The sequence below is a fragment of the Cnephaeus nilssonii genome (assembly GCF_951640355.1).
Source record: "Cnephaeus nilssonii genome assembly, chromosome: 14".
Classification (NCBI taxonomy): Eukaryota; Metazoa; Chordata; class Mammalia; order Chiroptera; family Vespertilionidae; genus Cnephaeus; species Cnephaeus nilssonii.
In genome coordinates, this window is record NC_137085.1 from 2,862,026 (window position 1) to 2,883,029 (window position 21,004).

At 60.2% G+C, this 21,004-nt stretch overlaps 1 protein-coding gene across 1 annotated transcript in view; it reads right to left on the reverse strand.

Moving 5' to 3' along the window:
• CFAP77 (cilia and flagella associated protein 77) overlaps nucleotides 1-21,004 on the reverse strand; it is a gene marked incomplete at both ends in the record, with an annotated part of 93,252 nt that overhangs the window by 36,933 nt on the left and 35,315 nt on the right. The window contains 2 exons of the mRNA XM_079791236.1: nucleotides 4,694-4,922; nucleotides 5,340-5,439. Of these exons, the coding sequence (XP_079647362.1) occupies nucleotides 4,694-4,922; nucleotides 5,340-5,439 (329 nt within the window). The remainder of the gene's footprint in view (nucleotides 1-4,693; nucleotides 4,923-5,339; nucleotides 5,440-21,004) is intronic.

The following is a 21,004-nucleotide window of genomic DNA, read 5'->3' on the forward strand; positions in this document are numbered from 1 at the left end:
CATCTGGGCTACGGCCTCAGCCTCTGGGAATGAAAATGGAAAATTCTTCCCCGACTTGAATTCTGAGGTTTGGCGGGCACACGGTCGCGAGAGGACACGGGCTTCTCCAGCTCCTGACGCCAGAGGGGTGGTCTTCCCCGCCTCCGCCAGGCTGCCCCCTCCCTGACCTCCTGTGACCCCTGCCCCAGACGACTCCGTGTGCAAAACACCTGCTGCCTGGGAGCTCCGTGGCCCCCACGCGGTCGGAGGACGGGCAGAGGCAGCAGGAGCTGAGGGATGGCGGTGACCGGGAGCACCAGCGGTGCCGGCTCAGTGCCCAGCGGGCCCAGGCGATGATGGAAGTGAGCGAGCAGCTGGGCGGGGCCAGTGCCCGGGCTTCTGACTTCTTAAGACCGTGGTCGGCAAACTCATCAGTCAACAGAGCCCAATATCAACAGCACAACGATTGACATTTCTTTTGAGAGCCAAGTTTTTTAAAATTAAACTTCTTCTAACGCCATTTCTTCAAAATAGATTCGCCCAGGCCGTGGTATTTTGTGGAAGAGCCACACTCCAGGGGCCAGAGAGCCGCATGTGGCTCGCGAGCCGTTGTTTGCCGACCACGGTCTTAAGAGAACCCGGAGATCCAGGTGTCTATATGAAATCTCCTGGCTTCTGAAATGAAGCGACTCATTTCATTTTTTTAAAAAAATGACTGCCTGGGCCGAATGGACATCTCTGCGGTTGGCCTGCCTACACAGACCCCCTTTCCAGATGCGAGCTTGGTCTCCCCTTCCGCTTAGCCACAGAGGCTGGTGGGGTCAGTGCACCTTTCCCCGCGAGTGGCGATCGGTGACCCACACGTGTGGCCCGGGAGCCAGATCGGCTCGCTGCCGAGGCTGGGGTCCCACCTGGTGCTGGGAGGCGGAGGGGCAGGCGGAGGGGGGCAGGGCCCCTCCCGTCTGTTCATTGTGTCCATCGCAGACCATAGAAAGGGCAGGAGGCTTTGCTATTGGGGGCGGGGAAGGAGCCTGGTCAGAGTTGGACCTTGCACGCCCCGCCCCCTGCTCCCTAGCATCCCTGGCTTCCGGCGAGCTGCTCCTGTGCTGAGTCTAAAGTGGGACTTGTTTTTATTTTTTAACATCTCAGTCGTTGTGAGTGGACGGTGCTCATTGGTTTCTTTACTTACTTATTGGACCAAATCTCCCCAACCACTCCTCGGGTAGTCGAGTGTGGTCGGGTCTGGTTTAAAACACGCTTTTAAAGTAAAGAAATAAACACAACCGCGGCTTGTAAAAGGCGATTATTGGAGAAGAGGCTTCAGCCCCATAACTTTAAAGTAATAGCCCCGTTACAGGGCGGGGGGGGGGGGGGCGGGGGTGAGGTGGGGGGTGATTTTTTAACTGTGCCGCCTGCGTCTGCTATACGGCTGAGGGGCGTGCGGGCCGTCTCAGTAAAAGCTTTTCCGACAGCCATTTAACCTCCATTTACGGAGAAATAAAGTGAAATTGATGCTGATTCGGGCCTGCTTTGGGGGCTATTTTTGTTCCATAAAAGCCCTTTTGCTTGCAATTTGCTGAGCGGCCCTGTCACTTGCGGAAGGGCCGCCGCTGATGAAGATGAAGCTTTATGGCCGCGGTATTTGCTGCTAACAGCAACCTAATGCAGCATTTTCATTTCTGTGCAATTAATGTTAACGTCTGCTACGAAAATTGTCATTAAATACCATTTTAAAATCCATTCAATTTGCATATGCAAAGCCCATTTACCATCGCGGGAGATCTGGCCGGCGCTCCATCACGTCCTGCGCTGGGATGGTGGCCGCTGGGGTTTGCAGCGATTTAAGGTTTTTGTGTTGAAAGCGGACCATAATGGATGTCCTTTCTGAGCCCCGTGACGGAAGCTCTGCCATTGCACGCGGGGAAAACGGAGCCCCAGGCCCGGGAACTGGGTGCTGGCTGCACCTCAGTCCCAAGGAGGCGGACGAGCGAGCACTGGACAGGGAGTCCTCCCGCCTGGCGGCAGAGCCGGCTCCCGTCTGGCCACAACTTGCTCTGAGGCCTTGGGCACGTCTCTTCACCTCCCGGAGCTTCTGTTTTCCGGTTTTCAGTAAGGGCTGAGCCAGGTGACCACTGATGTCTGTACATGTTAATATTTTACATTTTAAACTATAAACACTCCAGGTTGAGCGGCCAGGCCACGCCCTGCTGTGAGGAAGTTGTGTGAACTTGGGAAGGTCAAGCAAACCCCTCCTGCCTCGCTGGCCGCAGCCCTGCCTGCCTCCCGCACAGAGCTTCCGTGGCGGTGAAATGAAGCGAACCGAGTCCCGGGACGCCCGTGACCCCTGTACCAGCCTATTACGGACAGGGACACGGAGTCCCCGGTGACCCCTGTATCAGCCTATTATGGACGGGGACATGGAGTCCCCGGTGACCCCTGTACCAGCCTATTACGGACGAGGACACGGAGTCCCCAGTGACCCCTGTACCAGCCTATTACGGACGGGGACACGGAGTCCCCGGTGACCCCTGTATCAGCCTATTACGGATGGGGACACGGAGTCCCCGGTGACCCCTGTATCAGCCTATTACGGACGGGGACACGGAGTCCCCGGTGACCCCTGTACCAGCCTATTACGGACGGGGACACGGAGTCCAGGAAGGAAAGAGTCGGGGACAACGCTGGGACCAGGACCAGGCTGACCGGCCAGGGCGGCTCCGGACACCAGGCTCTGAGAGACGGTGACCAGCACGGACAAGCCTAGGGACCGGGGGCCCAGAGGGGCTGTGTGTGAGGAAAGGGCAGGAGGGCTCAGGTGCTGGGGGCGGCAGGAGGACGGGGCGGGGGGAGCCGGGGAGACGCCCCGTGTTGGAGGGCCTGACGTGGGGCGTTGTTGCAAAAGTGGGGGAGCACAGTGTGCGGACAGTGAGTTAGCCCCCCCCCCCCCCCGCCCCGCGGCGGCCTTCCCCTCTGGCTCAGGTCGGATGCCGGGTCCTGAGGGCCGGCGACAGAAAGGCGTTTCTGGTGGGAGCGGTGAGGCCGCGGCAGGGGGGCGGCCGAGGAGCCGGGGCTGCGGGGCTGTGGGGACAAGCGGGCCTTAGCGCTTAGGGTGGCGCGAGGAGGCCGAGGGAAGAGCATCCGGGGGCGCGGTGGCACGCTCTGCGGAAACCAGCGTGGAGGCTCCCCAACACGAAACAGAACTCCCCCGGGAGCCGGGACGCCGCTGCTGGGGATGTGCCCGGAGGCTGCCAGCGGGGGCGGAGCAGGGTCCGCTCGCCACGTGCACTGGGCGCTGCTCACAGGCAGGCGGGCGCGGCCCTGTCCCGCAGGGGGAGCGGACGCACTGCCGGGGTCCATGCTCACAATGGAGGTCACCGGCTTTAAAAGGAAGGGCGTCTGACCCCGGCTACCACAGGGAGGCGCCTGAGGACGCGGTGGGAAGTGAAAGGGCAGACACAGCAGGACCCACGGGCGCGGTTCCAGGCGGACGGCAGCTCAGTGTCACCTCACAGGGGCAGGCAGCAGAGGGGGGCTGTGGGCGACGGGGGAGGGGGGAGTGTAGTGGGGACAGGGTTTCAGTTTTGCATGACGAGGAGTTCCGTGGACGGATGGCGGTGGTGGTGGCGCAACAGGGTGGCTGTACTTGAACGCCACGGAATCGTGCACTTAAGAACGGTGCATCCTATGCCTGTTTTACCACAGTGAGAAAATGGTTTGAAAAAACAAACCAACCAACAAACAAACAAAGCAGATTGTCAGCGCCCTTGACTGTGGGCAAGCACGGGCTTCTCAGCCACAGGTGCCCGGCTGAGCGCGCCCCGTTATTGGTGCCGAGCGCAGGTTCCAGGGGCTTTGTGCTGACGGTGGGCTTGTCCGTGGGGGTGTGGGGCAGGCGGCCAGCTGCGGGGGCGCCTGCTGATGTCACCCGCTCCTGTGCTCTGTTCTCCCCCTTCTGGGGACAGAGCCCCTACCTCTACAGCCTTCCCACCCTGAGCCCCTGTGGGTTGGGGGGACTGATTCCAACCAAGCCCCCTCCAAGGAGGGGCAAGGGGTCAGGCCTGGCCAATCAGAGCGTCAGAACCTGCTGGCCTCGCCAACTGGCTCAGAGGCCGACATGTGACCCAGGACCGGCCAGTCAGTGTATTTCACAGACCTAACAGGGGCGGCTTCGGGATAGACATGGTCGGAAGTTGGACCAAAGAATCTGAATCTCAAGGCTTCTGTGATTCCCACATCCTTCCCACTGGCGCCGCTGAGGGAATGGGATGGGACTGATCCTGGCTCTCGTGCCCCCGGAGGAAGACGCTTGTCAGAGGACGGAGCCCGAAGTGGGAGCACCGTCAGGCACGGAGAGACACAACAGATACCGAGGTCGCCCGGCACCTAGATCCGGCCACGCCCGAAGCTCTACCTCCACCGCGTGAGCCAATGACTTTCCCTTTAAAAGCTATCGAGGCCGTTTGAGTGAGACTGATGACATGCAACCCGCTTCTACTTCCATAGAACCTCATGCATGTCAGGGCCGGGCCGGGCCCCGGTGGGCCTCTGAGCCGTCACCGTGACCGAGGCTTGGGAAGTGCGCTGATTGCCAGACCTGGGTCGCTTGCCCCTCCCTGGAGCCCAGAGTCATACGCCCACCGAAGGCCCTAATTGAGTCACTGCCAAGCCCCGCCCCCCACGGTGAAGGGTGGCGCCCGCCGCGGGCCAGCCTTACCGGGACGGGATCCCGAACGTCATGTTTGGGGGGACGGAGGGGGGCTCCCTCTTGAAGCGCCGGTTGTCCTGGTTCGTGATGCGGATGTCGTTGAGCTTCTGGTACAGGAGCGTCTCCCGGGCGGTGACCAGGCCGGCCTTCACCGCCCCGCGGTTCATGGCGATGTAGTCCCGCGTCAGCTCCTGGTGGCAGGTGGGCTGCTGCTTAAACACGTTCCAGTGTCCGATGGCTGAGGGCGGGGACAGAGGTCACGGCCAAGGTCAGCTGGGCAGCACAGCCATCGGGTCCTGCACCTTTCCATTCACCGGAGCTGCTGCCGGCCCTCTGCTTGCTCCCGGGAGGCTGCGGGGTGGGGGGGGGGGGAGTTTCCCGAGATCCCAGCGGGCGGTGAGCGCCCTGCATGGTGGTTAAACCCTGGCTGAGTTCCTTCCTAGATCCCTGCTTGGTCCTTCACCCCCGCCACGCCCAGACGGTGGGTATTCACCAGACCGAGGCTGCCGGCCCGGCCCAACTCATTTCCCACGGTGTCCTAGGGCGAGAGCTCCGGCTCCCAACATGCTCTCACCTTCAGGGACCCCTCTGTCCAGCCCCCGACACGCTCTCACCTTCGGGGACCCCTCCGCCCAGCCCCCCGATGTGCTCTCACCTTCGGGGACCCCTCCGTCCAGCCCGCGGATGTAGAGCCCGTAATTGAAGTCGATGCCAGGGAGGCTGCAGTTCCTCTCCCGAGGTTTCCCGAGCTCGGCCTGGGGGAGCACAGAGAGCGGCGGTGAGGCCGGGTCTCGGACCAACGGCTCTAACACAGGTGCCCGCCGGAGTCACCGATGCCCGCTTACCCCGCCCCGGGGGCAGCCTTCGGGGCGCAGTCCCTGTGGTGAGCGGCTGCACTTGGGGTCCTGCAGAGACTCCCCAGGAGCCCCCATTGAGGACGGGCATCTTTCCTCCCCGTGGCTTCCTTCCTCCCCGTGACACGCCCCTGTCACCCGTGGGCGCTGGGCTGGGCAACTACCCTCCCTCCTGGGTCTCTGGGGAACTCTTCCTGGAGCCCCGAAGGGGTTTGTGGGAAAGCCCCTCAAGGCACCGTGTCTGGCCTGGGCCACCGGCCCCCTGCCCCCCGCAGCGCCCTGGGGCCAGGGGCCCTGTCCTGCGCACTCAGAGCGGCATCGGCGTCCTCACCACCCAGGGCCCTGCCGGGTCCCCGGGTCCAGAGACAGTATTCAGGGTCTCGGGCTCCCTCCTTGTCCTCGCGCTTTCTCCTTCCAGCTCATCTAGGTCCCGCCTCGCGGCTCCGGGGACCTGAGCGGGACTGAGCGTAGAGGGAGGTGATCGGGGACCCCGTGTGGCTCCTCACTCTGGAATTCACGCCTCCCTGGAGCTGGCAGTCCCCGCAGCTCCACTTCCCAGATTCCCCCACACGCCCCGCAGCTTAGGGGGGCTAGCCCACTCCCCTCCCCCCGCCCCCGAGGCTCCGCCGGCCCCCAGCCTCCCGGAATGCCCTTTGCTCCTGGGCCACCCCTCTGCTGTCCTCATCCTTCCGCTCCCTGCACCCCTTGCACTCACAGTGGCCGCTCCCTCCCTTGGCCCCGGTAACTCTCACCGTCTGTTCTGCTCACCTGGGGCTCAGAGCTTAAGTGACCTGAATTCCTATGCACAACCCTGCGAACCGGCTGAAAGCCTTTGGGCTGTAGCTTTAAGGGGGTCAGTTGTAGGGTGTGAATGATATCACAGTAAAGCCGTTGACAATCACAAGGGAGTGTAAGCGAGTCACAGAGTGTGTGCCGACCAGTTTAATGTCTGTCTCCCCGGTAGACGGTGAGCTCAGTCTTTATTTACTTATTTTAAGGTTCATTAAAGAAATTTTTAGCCGAGACCGGTTTGGCTCAGTGGATAGAGCGTCGGTCTGCAGACTGAAGGGTCCCGGGTTCGATTTCGGTCAAGGGCATGTACGTTGGTTGCGGGCATATCCCCAGTAGGGGGAGTGCAGGAGGCAGCTGGTCGATGTTTCTCTCTCATCGATGTTTCTAGCTCTCTATCCCTCTCCCTTCCTCTCTGTAAAAAATCAATAAAATATATTTGAAAAAAAAAAAGAAATTTTTAAAAATAGGCATTACTTTTTAGAGAAGTCTTAGGTTCACAGCAACACTGAGCAGAGGGACGGAGGCTCCCATCTGCCTGCCCCTGTTGGTCTCTATTTTCACCTTCCTTTCCAGGGCTCAGCTCAGGAGATGCTGGGACATAGGAGGGTGAATGAATGAATGAGTGAATGAGTGAAAGGCCTGCTTGGAGGCTGTCGGTTCTGTTCCACACGGAACCTGCTAGGTTTCTCCCTCTTCCTTTCCCCTCCAACCCCGGCCCTGACCTTGCTGGAGCGCCCCGGGGTCCAGCGTTCCAGGCGGTGCCGGGTTCCCGGTGCTCAGGCCTCTGCGAGCTGGTTTGTTTGAATTCCTTCCACGCGACTCCCTCTGAGCTGCAGACGAAGCTCTGGCTTCTCATTTGTTTATGAAGATGATCCGGCCTCTCTGATGACTGCCGGGAAGTTAATTAAAATGTGACTTCTCTGGGCGAGGCCCCCCTCTGGGCAGGTGCAGGTGGGCAGACGTCCAGCTGGCAGAGGATCCACAGACAGACTCGAGAGCTGGCTGCCACTCGGGCGGGCAGAGGGGTGGGGAAGAGGCGGGCGCCTCACGCTCCACGCTCTGTTTCCGGGAACCAACAGCTGCCGACGCGCACTGAAGCCGCAGGCTGCAAAGATCATCCCCATGGGAGGCTCACTCGTCTTTTCACTCCACAAACATTTATTTTCTGCTGACTCCGAGCCAAGCCCTGTGCCAGAGTTTGAAGGTAAACAAAGAAGATGCGTAGCCCCTGCCCTCATGAAATTCATCTTCTTGCAAAGAGGACGACTGAACAGATTGCCTCGAACTCTAAAAACTTTAGGCCCTAGGGTGAGACAAGATATTTGCAATCCACGGACCTGACAAAAGACTCTTGTCCATCCTATGTAAAGAGCTGCTACAAATCAATAAGAAAAAGGCAGCAGATCCTGTAGAAAAATGAGCAAAAGACTTGAGTAGGCACATCACTAAGAGGACGTCCAAGCAGCCAAGACCCACGGATTAAGGTGCTCAGCCTCGGTGCTGTCGGGGAGGGTGTGGAGCACCGGGCGCGCTCACGCCCTCGGTGGGCGTGTGAACTGGTGCGGCCACCGTGGGAAACGGTTGAGCTGCGTCTACTAAAGCTAAACCTGATAGCACCCTCATGGCCCCCAGCAGAAACGAGTGCCCCATCTGCGAATGCGCACAGCACCGTGATATGTGACGGCCACGCCCCGGAAACAGCCCTAAACGCCGTCCCAGGCGGGGAAACCGTTGTGACGTATTTATCCCATAGAGTGCCCCATAGCAGTGGTTCCCCATTGGGGTGATTGCGCCCCCTCCCCCCGAGGACATCCAATCGTGTCCGGACACATTTGGGGTTGGGAGGGACTACTCCCTCCAGCTGGGGCGGGGCCAGGGCGGCTGCTAAACCCCTCACGGCCCACGAGACAGCCCCCCCAGTGCGTGCTCTGGCCCTAATGCCCAGAGAGCCGCGGCTGAGCAACACGCACCCCGGAGAGAGAGGGCACAGCTGTACACAACCCCCGGGTCCGCACACGCAGTGCCAGGGAGAGAAGCCCTCGCGCAAGGCGGCGCTGCTCCGCGCCCCCGGGAGGTTCAAGTGCAGCATGGCTGTCTGGGAGGAGCCGGGGCCTGGGTCCCCGGGGCGGGGACAGTGGCTGAAGCCGCTCCAGGAGGCTGAGGGGCGCTGGCCTGTGGCTTCCTGACCCCTGGTGGGTGCCCTTCGCACCCGTTCACCCGGGACGGCGGTCACATGTCCAACGGGCAATGGCCGAACGGGAGACCCACCTTCAGACAAGGGCTGCCTGCGCACAATGACAGACAAACGAGCTCGGCTCCCAGAGGGTTCTCCGGGCTGTGGTTCTGAGCCGGGGGGCAGGGCCCCACCTGAAGTCCCTGAGAATGGAAGGATTTCCTCTCCTCTGACCTTTCTGACCTTTCCAGACCAGGGTGTCGCCGGGTAGACAGAAGAGATGCCCTGAGAAATTGGCGTGAAGCAGGCTCAGCCCCTGTCGAGGTCTGCTCCTTGGTGGGTGGGCGGGGGGTTAAGGAGATCGCTACGGCTTCAGAAAACATCGTGGGGTTCCACTGGGCGCTCGGACGCCACAGCTCAGTGTTCCCCCACCCCAGCCCCTCACAACAGCTCTCAGAGGGAGCACGCTGTCCCCCAGGACGGAGGGGGACACGGAGGCTCCGGGAGGTCGCAGACCAATGCACTTCAACCCCCGCTTCTCCTGTTTGTGGCACCTCAGGCAGACCCTCCAGGCCTTTGGAGAGGCACAGCTCCGCGGTGGGCTGTGAGATGCGGAAGCTACTCGCGTGGGGCCCACGGGCCGGCCCTTGTCATGGGGTGTGAGCCTCCAGAGCTGCATGTGGAGGGAAGTCCCGGCTTTGGGTCCGACCACCGCCCTCCCCCGCAGCTTCCACACTGCCTCCCTCCGAGCTTCCTCTGTCACGGGCTTGGCTGGGATGCAGCCCTGGGTGACAGCTGTCCCCATCAGCAGACAGCTTCATTAAGCCTCATTAAGATGTCATCCCTCCGCCTGGCTTCCCGGCTCTCCGCTCTAATTAAAACCATCTCTGTCCGTGTCCCGGGGGGCCTGGGATTCTCTGGGCTCCTTCTGCACGGAAGCTGCCTCCGATCCCCGACGGGAAGGCCAGGCCCGGGAGGACCAGGCCCGGACGTCCGCGCCGGGAACCAGGACCCGGCCTGGAAGTCCCCTCGGAGCAGCTGGTGGCCAGCGTGACCAGCGTGGGGACCGCGGGGGCTGCCTCGTCTGCCGTCACCCGCGGCTCCGGAAGGCGGGCCCCTGGCCCTGGAGCCTCGCCAAGGCCCGTTTTCCCGGGACAACTTCAAAGCAGGTGACCAGGCCTTGCGACTCGAGTCTAATTCTCTTCCACTCACTGTGCTGTAATAAATGCTAACCAGGCCCCGCGTGCCGCCGCCCAAGAGGCAGGAATGGGCCACGCCAGGCGGCTTTGTTCCTGATGCCTGGGCTGGGTCCCCGCTGGACGGACAGGCCGGGGCAGCTCCGAGGCCGGGGCTTTCTGGGGGGTGGGGGGCGCTCCATGCCTGCGTTCTGGACCCGCCTCCAGGCAGGAACCTCACTTCCTGGCAGCTCCTTAACCCCCAGCCCAGCGTCGAAAGGAAAGGAGTGCTGTTCCACAGTGGAGAAGCCTCCGCTCTCCCCCGCTTCCCATTCAAGGTGGTCACGTGGAGCCCCAGTTACGCGGCAGTTATTAAATATCTGTGTGCGCCGCCCCCCCAACCCTCCCCGCACGCGTACGCACACGCTGCCGTGGCGCGGAGGGTAGTTCATTATTGCTCAGCAACGTAAGATCCTCGAGTGAGAAGCACAATATAAATGCAAATTGTGGTCATGATTAGCATAGAGGGTATTTATTTATCTCCATAACGAGAGCCGCCGATAAACAACCCTGCGAGACGAGGTGCGGAGTGCTTCACGGGGCGCCCGGCAGGGAGCACACGGAATGCCACTAAAGCCACACGTAAGGAGACCACACCCACGTGCGAGCCAATAAAACAATGTCAAGTGAGAAAAGCCCGGCAGGATTTAGATTTGACAGAGACGGCGGCGGCAGCAACGTGAGAAAATCCACCAAACACACACTGGAAGGAAACACAGAAGCTTCCTGTGAGGGCGTGAGGTTAGAGATGGCGGCCTTTAGGGGGGGTGGGGGGCGGGATCTCACTCACACTTTAAAAAGGCAAAAGGCAGAGTTAGGCCGTAGCTTCTGTGCCATGTATACCCGCCAAGGGTCAGAGTTCAGGGTCTCCCTCCCTGTGGGTATAACTGCTGTGAATTTATAACGGGGCCGAGTGGGCGAACCCAGGCCGAGCGGGAGGATGGGGAGCCAGCATGTTACTGTCACACAGGACTGAGTCCCAGCTCTGCCACCTTCCATGTGACCTTGGGCAAGTCGCTTAATTTTTAAAAAAAAATATTTTTATTGATTTCAGAGCGAAGGGAGAGGGAGAGAGAGATAGAAACATCAGTGATGACAGTCACGGATCGGCTGCCTCCTGCACGCCCCACACTGGGGATCGAGCCGCAACCCGGGCCTGTGCCCTGACCGGGAACTGAACCGTGACCTCCTGGTTCCTAGGTCGGCGCCACACCCGCCTAGCAAGTCACTTCGTTTGTCTCGTCCCGGTTCGGGCTGGAAGACCTCCGCCGGCCCCGCGGAGCATTCGTGGCGTCGGCCCGGTGCGTGTCGCTCGGTAGACGGGTTGCTGCTCTTGCGTCGTTGTTAGCCCTGCCACTCAGGCCGAGGGGAGCCGCCGAGGGGAGCCGGCGTGGGGACAGCCCCCCCCCCCTCCGCGCCCGCCCGGCCACTCCGCTGGGCCTCACCGGGCCTCGGGGCGCTGGCCTCGGCGGCTCCTCTGTCCTCCTGTGCAGCTCCCTCGCTGCCGCCTGCGGGGCTGTGGCTGATGTATGGCCTCGCCGCGGGAGGCGGTCACGGTGCCGGCCCGCGTTCCCTCCCCTCCCCCTCGACAGCTTGAAGCCAGGTCCTTCATTTGCATTTACATGATCTCGCTGTGCAGCTTATGAGATCGAGAGATTTATTTGCTACTTAGCTTGATGTTTGATTACACCCGGCGAAGGCGGCGGCCCGGAGCGCGGACGCATCGCTCTGAGCCGGGGCCTCTGGGGGCCGGTAACTCAGCCGCGGGTTTAGGGGGATGAGGGGGACGCGCTGCGTTTTGAAAAAGGCAAACGTGAGAGGCTGGAGGGAACCGTCACCAAGGTTTGGACTGAAGCAAAACAAAAACAATAAACCCGCCGGGGGTCATCCCCGACTGTGAGCCGCCCGGCCACTCGGGAGGAAACCCACCGGCCGGGGACCGAGCGCCCAGACACCCCGGCCCAATCACAAGCCCCTAAGGAGGGGGCTCCTCCAGTACAGGGAGGAGGTGAGGCTCGAACCCCGAATTACCAGCGTGGCTCTCGGGACAACGCTGGGTCTCCAGGTCTAGCTGGGTGGCCTCGACCCAGTTACTCGGCACCCCAAGTTCCTGAGTGATAAAATGCGAAAGCAGCCTCCTCTTAAGTTCCTGGCTGAGATAGTAAAGGAGGAGACTGTGGGAGCGGGTGCAGGGGTACAGGGCGTGGGGAGCCCCAGGCTGGGACTGCGTATTTGAGGTCGGGCCCCCTCCCATCTCGTTGCTCTCATGGTCCCTGTGGCGGAGCTGGTGCGGGTGTCCTGTTGGCGGCACCTGAGGTCTCCTGACCTTTTGTGTCGAGGGAAGCCCAAGGGCCAGCGGACCTGATGGCCCCACTCCCATCATGGCCCTCGGCCCCAAGGTCTCACGTCGGGAGGCTGCTGGGAAGAGGGGGTGGGGGGGAGCCCCGGCCTGGGAGTCGGAGCCTGGGAGCTAGTGTTCAGCCTGGTCTGCCCCGGGGACACCCGTCTGCCTCTGGGCGCCACAATCTCTCGAGGCTCCGGGGCTCGGAGAGGAGCAGGCACCTCCGTGGACGGCCAGGAGGTCCCATCCCGACCGGCCGGCGAGCCTAGGACACTCTTATGCCCACACCTGCGTGGGGTCCACGGCTTTAAGGAAAAAGAGAACCACTCGATCAGGCCTCTCGGAGGGCTGTGAACCCCGTCTGACCCTCCTCCCCGGGTGACCTCTGAGTCTCAGCTCCTCGCTGTGAAACGGCAGCCATCCCCGCGTCCCCACTCAGGATGAAAAGACAAGGTTTCGAGGCGACGTGAGGCCAGGCGCCGGGGGTGCGGGGCACGCAGCAGGCGGGTGTGCGGCTGGGCCGGCTCTTCCTTTCCCGTCCTCTCTGGGGCCGCTCGCGTGGGGAGAGGGAGGAACTCCTTTGAGCCCACCCTGGTGTGGGGTCCACTGGAAAGGAGGAAGTTTCTGGACCGCCGAGAAACAAACAGAATGCGGGGTCTCCTCTACCGCGTGGGGCTGACCGGTGAGAAGGGAGCGTTTGGTCAGTTCAGTGCCAGCGTCCGTGCCAGTGGGCACAGAGGCAGCAGGGGCAAGTCCAGAAGAGTAAAATGAAACCGAGAGGGAAGAGAGGAGGAAGAGAAAAAGCTCAGGATGATCTGTGTACTTCTCCGCGCGCAGCCGAGATCAGAGGCGCGCGCGTGTTTCAAGTTCTGACAGCGGTGGGCCCGGGCTGCGGGGCCCCTCTGTTTACGTGTCCGTGTTCTTCACGGGCTCATTGAAAACCGGCGCGTGTAACGGGGAAGGAAAATGTTCGGCGCTTTTCCCCCTGATAAACCCTTGTTCCTTCCGAGAACAGATGAAAACGCCAGCTCCAGCGACTCAGGTTTTGATGTATATTTCATGACATCTCATTGATTGTAAGTTTTATTTCCATGTCAATAAGAGCGGCATTGTAATAAACGAGGAGGAGTTTAACACGAAATGGCAGCTGACCTGTTAGCATGCCGGGTAGCGGAGCCGGGACGCGGCCACACAGGGAAGCCTGCTAATAAGGATGCCGTTGATTTCAGCACGGAGCCGGGCGGCGGGCGGCGGCGGTGGGCAGTGGTGGGCGGCGGGCGGCGGCCCTCTCTGCAGCCTGCAGGGTTGTTTCCGGTTGCTTCTGTGCTGCTGCGTTATAGGGAAGGGTGTGAGGGCCTCTGCTTGGTACCCTGGGGCAGAAGAGATGCATATAACCGAGTCGTGGCTGGAGGAGTGTAGGGAGCGAGTTTGAGGATTTGGGGATCGAGCCCGCAACCCAGGCCTGTGCCCCGACCGGGAGTTGAACTGTGACCTCCTGGTTCGTAGGTCGATGCTCAACCACTGAGCCACACCGGCCCGGCGTGCCAGTGTAGTCTGAGGGGTATGCAAAGCAGACAGGCCCTACATGGCTGAAAGCCTGCTTCCTCGGGCTGTGTTTGAGAGCAATTGGATGTGTGACGATCTGAGTCTGGTCTGGTGGACTTTTGAGCTAACAGGTCTCAGCCAGATCCAGCCTGTCCACCAGGGCCTCCCTGGACACCGGGCACTGCCCACTGGGTCTGTGTCCACAACTGAGCCCTGGACCGGCCCGGGCCCATGGCTGGGAGGAGGGAGTGAGCGATAAAAGAGAAGATCTCAGCGCCCCGGAGGACAGTCCAGCACAAGGCAGCTGAGCGATGCGCGGAGGAGGAGGAGGAGGGGGGGAGGGGAAGGGAGAGAGGGAGGGAGAGGAGGAGGGGGAAGAGGAGGAGGAAGAGGAGGAGGAGAAGGGCTGAGCTGTAAATGATTCGAGGGGCGGCTTCTCAGATGCGGTCGGCTGCCTGACTCAGGTACAGATTTCAAACAGGCGGCGTAATTGCTACACGTGAGATCTGTTTGTACTGAGCTTTGAGCCTGGGAAATTACCAAGCTCCGTGCTGCTCCTACAATTAATCATTGAAGGCTTCAGAGTGAGCATGCCCATTACCGCGACGGACCCGGCCATGGGCTGGAGCCGGCGTGTAAAGCGGCAGCTTTTATGAAAGTGTTCCTCTCCCCTGCCCCGCATCAGGAATGCGCGTCACCCTCGCCCGCTCGCACACTGGTGCGGACCAGCCGGTAATTACCAAACTGCAAACGGGCAGCGTCTCCTAATGAGTGACAAGCTGCCGCGCGGAAATCTAATTTGGTCTAATTAAGCAGCCTTTTGTGAGGATTTGTCTTCAGATGAAGAGGGAGCCGAGGAGATCTAAATGCAAATGAACGCCTGGTTCTGGTTTAAAGGGCGAGGCTGAGCCGGTGTCTTCGGGCCCAGCCCTCTCTCTGTTCACAGGAGTCTCTCCTGGTCACCTCAGGCCACCGCCCCCGGGCCCCACCCGCCACTGGGCCCCACCCGCCTCGGAGTAACCCCACCTTTTGGCCCCTGGCCTCTCAGACCTTGGCAGATAGGACACCCCGGGTCTGCACAGCTGTCCGTGAAAAAGCCAGTGGGTCTTGCTTATGGAAGGGACCTGCTCGAGGTCTCTGAGGTGCACTCTGAAGTCTGGAGTGGGGAGAGCACCCCGATGCCATCGGCGCTGACAGCAGGTGGGGGATCACCCTGCCCCTCGACCTGTGTGGTACACCAGGTGCCCAGCTGAGGTCCCCTGGGTGCTGTCTGTCTTTCTGTGTGTGTTTTTTAATGTTTTTATTGAGGAAGGGAGAGGGGGAGGGAGAGAGAGAGAAACATCAATGATGAGAGATAAACACCGATCAGCTGCCGCCCGCACGCTCCCTACTGGGGATCGAACCCGACTACTGAGCATGCGCCTTGACTGGGAATTGAACCCTGACCTCCTGGTTCATAGGTCAACGCTCAACCACGGAGCCACGCTGTTAGGAGCTGGATGTTTGTGTCTCCCAAACATCCGGACCCTCTGTGCGATGGAGTTAGGAGGTGGAGCCTTCGCGAGGCGATGAGACTGGGGTGGGGCCCTCATGAGCGGGGTCAGTGCCCTTATGAGAAGCAGCCAGGGAATTCGCTTGTCCTTTTCGTGGTGAGTGCGGGCCCAGGAGAAGCCAGCCCTCTGTAAGCCAGGAAGAGGGTGCCCCCCCCCCCGCGCCCCCGAGAACCGAGAGGGCGGCTGTCAGCACCCTCCTGACTCGGTGGCAACACAAGACCCGTGAGCTTTCCAGCTCAAAGGTGATTCGATGCAAAGAAAGCTGCCAGCGCCCGTTCCTCTGCTCCTGGACGATCCCCTTGCCCGCCAGCTCCCCGGGGTTTCTCCCTGACCCCGGCCCTAGAGCCTGCCACGCACTGAGGAAGCTCAGCCCACAGAGGCCTCCTCCCGCCCCGCCCCGCGCCCCCTGGGCAGGGAGACTGGAACCAGCCTGGGGTCCCGGGCGCCCCCACTGCAGACCAGCCTTCGGAGGGAGCCCCGTGGTGGCTGGGGCATAAGCACGGGATCTGAACACGTGCTCTGACCCGACTGGCCGGCGCCCCTCCGTGCACGCTCTCGGGTGGGCTCTCCCAGGCTCCTTTCCAGAAAACCAGAAAAGTCCGGTTCCAGGGGGTCGGGAGCCAACTGCAGGGTTGGCGGGGGGCGGGGAGGGGGGTCTAACATTCGCTTGAAAGCTCGGGATGCAGCCCTTCCCTCAGAGACCCAGGCCCCGTCCACGCGACGGCAGCTGGCACGGGGCTTCTTGCGGGAGTCTTACGGGGTCTCGTCCCAAATGATGCGCCTCCTTAATGTAAAGCCGTCTCAGCAGGACACAGCGTCTCTGTTCTCCTCCACCCAGAGCTCCCCCGAGAAATCAAATGTAATCCTCTCTAAGAAGCTTTAAATAATTTTGAGCTTTCTTATCGACTTATTAAAATGCAGCTTAAAAGGCGCCTTCAATGCAATCCTTTTACAAGGGTCAGGGATATAAAAATGGAAGAAATATGATTAGTAGATCAGTTGGAAAGACAAGCAGTCAGACCCCATGTTGACTATTGCAGAGAGAACTTCCGGTGGCATCTCCGATACCCCCAGCCGCCTGCCCTGGGCAGCGGGCCATCCTCCCCGCCTTCGCCCGTATCCCTGCAGCCCACCCATCAGCAACGCCTGGTCCCTGCTGGTTCTCTCGCCACAGCTCTCCCGTGTCCCCCGGCGGCCTCGCCAGCCTCCCTCTGGTCCTAAGGACCCCGCTTTCTTAGAAACCCCTTGGCTAAGAGCTTCCGCGGGCTTCGAGATCCCGGAGTGGCCTTTGACCCCTGGCAGCGTGAGCGGCAGCGTCCTGATGCCCGGGAAGACACGTTTATCCGGTCACAGGGTCCTGCTTTTTCCTGGGGGAGGGGGCCAGTCACAGCCGGACCTGCTCGTGTTTGTGCTCACGAGGGAGTGAAGTGAATGAGTGAAGTGAATGAGTGAAGTGAATGAGTGAATGCCCAGCTGCCCTAAGCAAGGCCAGCGCTCTCCCTGCCTCCGGGGCCTCTGACTCCTGCTGCAGGGCTGCCCCACGCTGGGCACAGGGCGCCAAGGGGCCTGCGAAGATCGTGTTTATGTCTTATTTCTCGGTTCATCCTCACCCGAGGATATTTTCCCATGGATTGTTAGAGAGTGGGAGGGAGAGGGAGAGACAGAGAGGAACATCCATGTGAGGGAGACACATGGATTGGTTGCCTCCTGCACACACACCTGGACCAGGGCCAGGGATCCTGCAACCGAGGTACACGCCCTTGACCAGAGTCGAACCCGGGACCCTTCAGTCCGTGAGCCGATACTCTAACCACTGAGCCAAACCAGCGAGGGCCCTGCAGTGATGTTTTCATTCTTTTTCCCAAGAAGAAGAAAAATACAAACACATCCATTGGCAAGACAACATGGTAACGGCGAACGGAGGCGTGATGTTCTGTGCCGTGTGGCCCTGTGTCCACCGTCACCATTCACCCGTGTGGCCGTTTGTCCACCCGTCACCATTCACCCGGCACTCGAGGCCTGGGGCTCGCTTGGGCAATGGCCCGAATTCCTTTCTCAAGAAGGAATAAGCATCCAGGTTTGGGGGCCCTGCTGCCTGGGAGGCAGCCCACACACCGGCAGAAAGACGCTGAGATGGAAGGAAACGGGGCTCCACCCCCTCCCGCCACCAGCGCCACTGCCAGCTGCAAAGAAAGGCTCAGCTCACACGCAGCCAGCACGTCCCCCCGGGCTCCCATCCCAGCTGCCCCCTCGCAGCTGAGGGACCTGGGCAGGGGGCATCCTTGCTGAGCCCTCGCCCTGCTCTGTAGCGTGGGGGTGACAGAGAGCCCCCAGCCTCCCAGCGCTGTGGTAATTCGGGGCGAGATGCTGGCGAAGGCCCTGGGGGCAGGCCTGGCCCTCTGTGAGGGCTCACTGAAGAGCAGCTGTTACCACTGTCATCGCTGTACGGGAGAGGCCTTTGCAATGCCCACCTTTATGCCCTGGCTGGTGTGGCTCAGTGGATAGAGCATTGGCCTGTGGACTGAAGGGTCCCCAGTTCAATTCCGGTCAAGGGCACATGCCCGGCTTTCGGCTTAGTCCCAGCAGGAGGCGTGCAGGAGGCAGCCGATCAATGATTCTCGTCACTGATGTTTCTGTCTCTCCCTCCATCTCCCTCCCTGACATCAACAATTCATATATTTATGTATGTGTATGTATGTATGTAAAAGAAATGCCCGCTTTTAAAACACGATGGAGCAACCAGTGTGTGGAGCAGCCGGAACCAGTGTCAGCTCCCTGGCCTCCATATTTCCTTGTGATTTCAGGGGTCACCATTGGGGGACACGGGTCCCGGATACCAGGAACTGTGCTATTTTGGCAACTTCTTTCGAGTCTATAATTATTTCAAAATTAAAAGTTTAAAAAAAACACACACAAAAAAAACAGAGCCAGCGAAACACACCTACCTCGTAGAGAGAATGCCGCCGCCAGCGAAGGGCCGTGGACCTGGCAGATGCGTCTCATTTTCTGGGAAGCGCGGAGGAGCCGGCGTGTCCCCCCAGATACCTCCCCCCCCGCCCGTTCAGCTGCGTGGTATTTTCCTTCATTATGCTGGCGCCTCCGAAGTAAACCTCTCTAATTTCCTACACCACCGCTATTTATTTAAATGCTAACTCGCATTATGAAGTGATAATCCACACGCGCAGGAGATGATTTATGAAGCATTTAAATTAAGAGGAGCAGCTAATTGGGAGCATGTGTCTTGTAAGCCCGGCTAACACCAGAAAACTACAGATTAGGGGGAAGGGGAGGTATTTTTATCTTGCTTTCATCTTCTTTGGGGAGGCACTGGGGGAAGGGTCCCTGTGATCCACATGCCGGCCCCCCGGCCCCTCTCGGGCTGGGGTCTGTGCCGCTCACAGAGCCCTCCTATCCGGCAAGCTGTCCGTCCCCCTCCCCTTTTCCTGATAAGGGAGCATCGTTTTGTTTTCTTAGAAAGCTGCTCAGCTTGATTACAAAGACGCAAGTGGTAAAGATTGTTACTATTCAGATATTTACGCCTTATTGGAGAAAGAGAGGAAATTTGGGGCAGAGGAAATAAAAAAGGTTGCCTCTAATAATTATTTTGGACCTTCCCTTTTGAAAAGATGGCCTGGGTTTGTATAGGTAGGTTGAGGATTGGCTTGAACACATGGGTGCTGTGTGTGTGCAGGCTTGTCACAAGTATGCATGTGTGTTTGCTCACCCATTCTTTCTCTTTTTTTTTTTTAAATATCTTTATTGATTTCAGAGAGGAAGAGAGAGGGAGCGATAGAAACATCACTGATGAGAGAGAAGCATTGATTGGCTGCCTCCTACACACCCCACACTGGGGATCGAGCCCACAACGCAGGCATGTCCCCCTGACCAGAATCGAACCCAGACCCTTCGGTCCGCAGGCCGACGCTCTACCCACTGAGCCAAACTGGCTAGGGCGGTTCACACCTGTTCTTGTGGAGGATTTCAGTGAGCACCTGCTACGCGAAAGGCACTGGGATGGAGCGGTGAGCAAGAGCCACCACAGCGTCTGGTCATGTGACACGTTCTAATGAGAAAGGCCAACATGACAGGACGATGCATTGATTATTTCGGTGATCAGTCAGAGAGAGCAGGCCGCTCCTGGGGAGTGGGTCAGGGGGCTGGAGCCTGGTCTCTCCCGGAGGGGGAGAGGGGTTTGAGTTGAAAGCTGCAGGGTGAGGGATTGCTGGGTGAGAATGAGGTGGGCAAAGGGCAGAGGCTGGGGGAGGGGCGTGGGCCCCTGTGTGCCACGCCCCGGGGAGCCTGCCCTGCCATGAGGCTGGAGAGAGAGGCACGCCCGTGGAGGGACCACGCAGGGCTGTGGCCGCGTAAGGGCCCCCCTCCGCGGGCCTGAGGCAGCAGGGAGCCTGCAGGCGTGGCAGCAGGAGGGGAAGGGTGACCCTTTGCTGAGTGACCCTCCGCCCGAGCTCTTGACCCACAGAGCTTCCAAACCGGTGTCCTGGTCGGGGGACACGTGGCCGTGACAAATGTCAGCGGTTCGCTTGGATCAAAGAATTGAGGTTGTCTCTCCCAGGCCCTTTGCTGGGCGCGTCCGCGGGTGTGACGAGGAGGCTGCGGCTCCAGAGAGAGGCCCCGGGGCCGGGGAGCCGATATGCTGCTCTTTTCTTATTGAGCTGATTGGGGTGACACTGGTCACCACGATCACATAGGTTTCGTGGGTGGGTTCCGGGTATAGATCTATGGCAGCGCGTGCCCACCACGCAAGGTCAGGTCTCTGTCCCCTCCTATCAGGACCCTTCTCCCCCAACTCCTCTCCCTCTGGCGGCCACCACGCTGCTGTTTGTGTTCGTGAGGTTCAGTTTTATATCCCCCACGAGTGACCTCAGACGGTTCCTGGCTTTGCTGTCTGACGTGTCACTGAGCACAATGTGCCCAAGGTCCATCCATGTTGCTGCCGATGGACGAAATAGTGCCACTACGTTTCCTAAAAGGGAAAAGCAGCCGGTCGGGCCTGTGTGGGCCAGGCGTCCCCGTGCCAACCCAGCCGCCTCTCACCAGGACCTCATGTCGGCACGTGGCCCGTGCGGCCAGGGGGCAGCTCGACGTCCGGGACCCGCGTGGGGCTTGCAGTGGTCCTGGCCCCGCCCACGAGCTCCAGGACCTGCTTTCCTCCAGGGCCAGGTCCCTGCACAAGTCACGCAATCCGACCTGCGTAAAGACAAAGAGACGGCCTCCTTCCCCGTCCCGCCCACCGAGGCCGCCGGTGCGGACACCGGGGTGTGTCCTTCTCTGCCTTCCCCGTTGGCATGTGCACACATGTGCACGCATGTCAACATTTATACAAACATCAGGGTTTTCCCTACACAAGTGGGACCTGCAACTCTCCAGAGATCCAGGGCCTGTGTCTTGGCCTAACTTCTGCCTTTTCGTGGCTGTATAATATTCCACAGTGTGAACACAGCTCCCCCCACAACCACTAATGACGGTCAGGATGTTTCTTTTGTTTAGATTTTGGTTTTTCTCTTTATCAAATAAGGCAGCAACAAGCATCCTTGAGTGGATAGCCATGCCTAGTAGATTTCTGTGGGAGAGATCCCTCAAAGCGTGAACTTGATTTTTGTAAATGGAGACAGCTTTCCACCAAAGCTCAGCTCCCACCCCGAGTCCAGGGGAGGCGTTTCCAGGTCAGTTACTCGGCTCCCGTCCTTTCTCTCGAGCTGAGCTGTTCAGTCCCACAGCCCCTCCCCCACATGTGGCCCCTTGAGACGTGGCCGGCCCCAACCAAGTACGTGTGAGTGTAAAACACACCCCGGGTTTCAGAGACATGGTC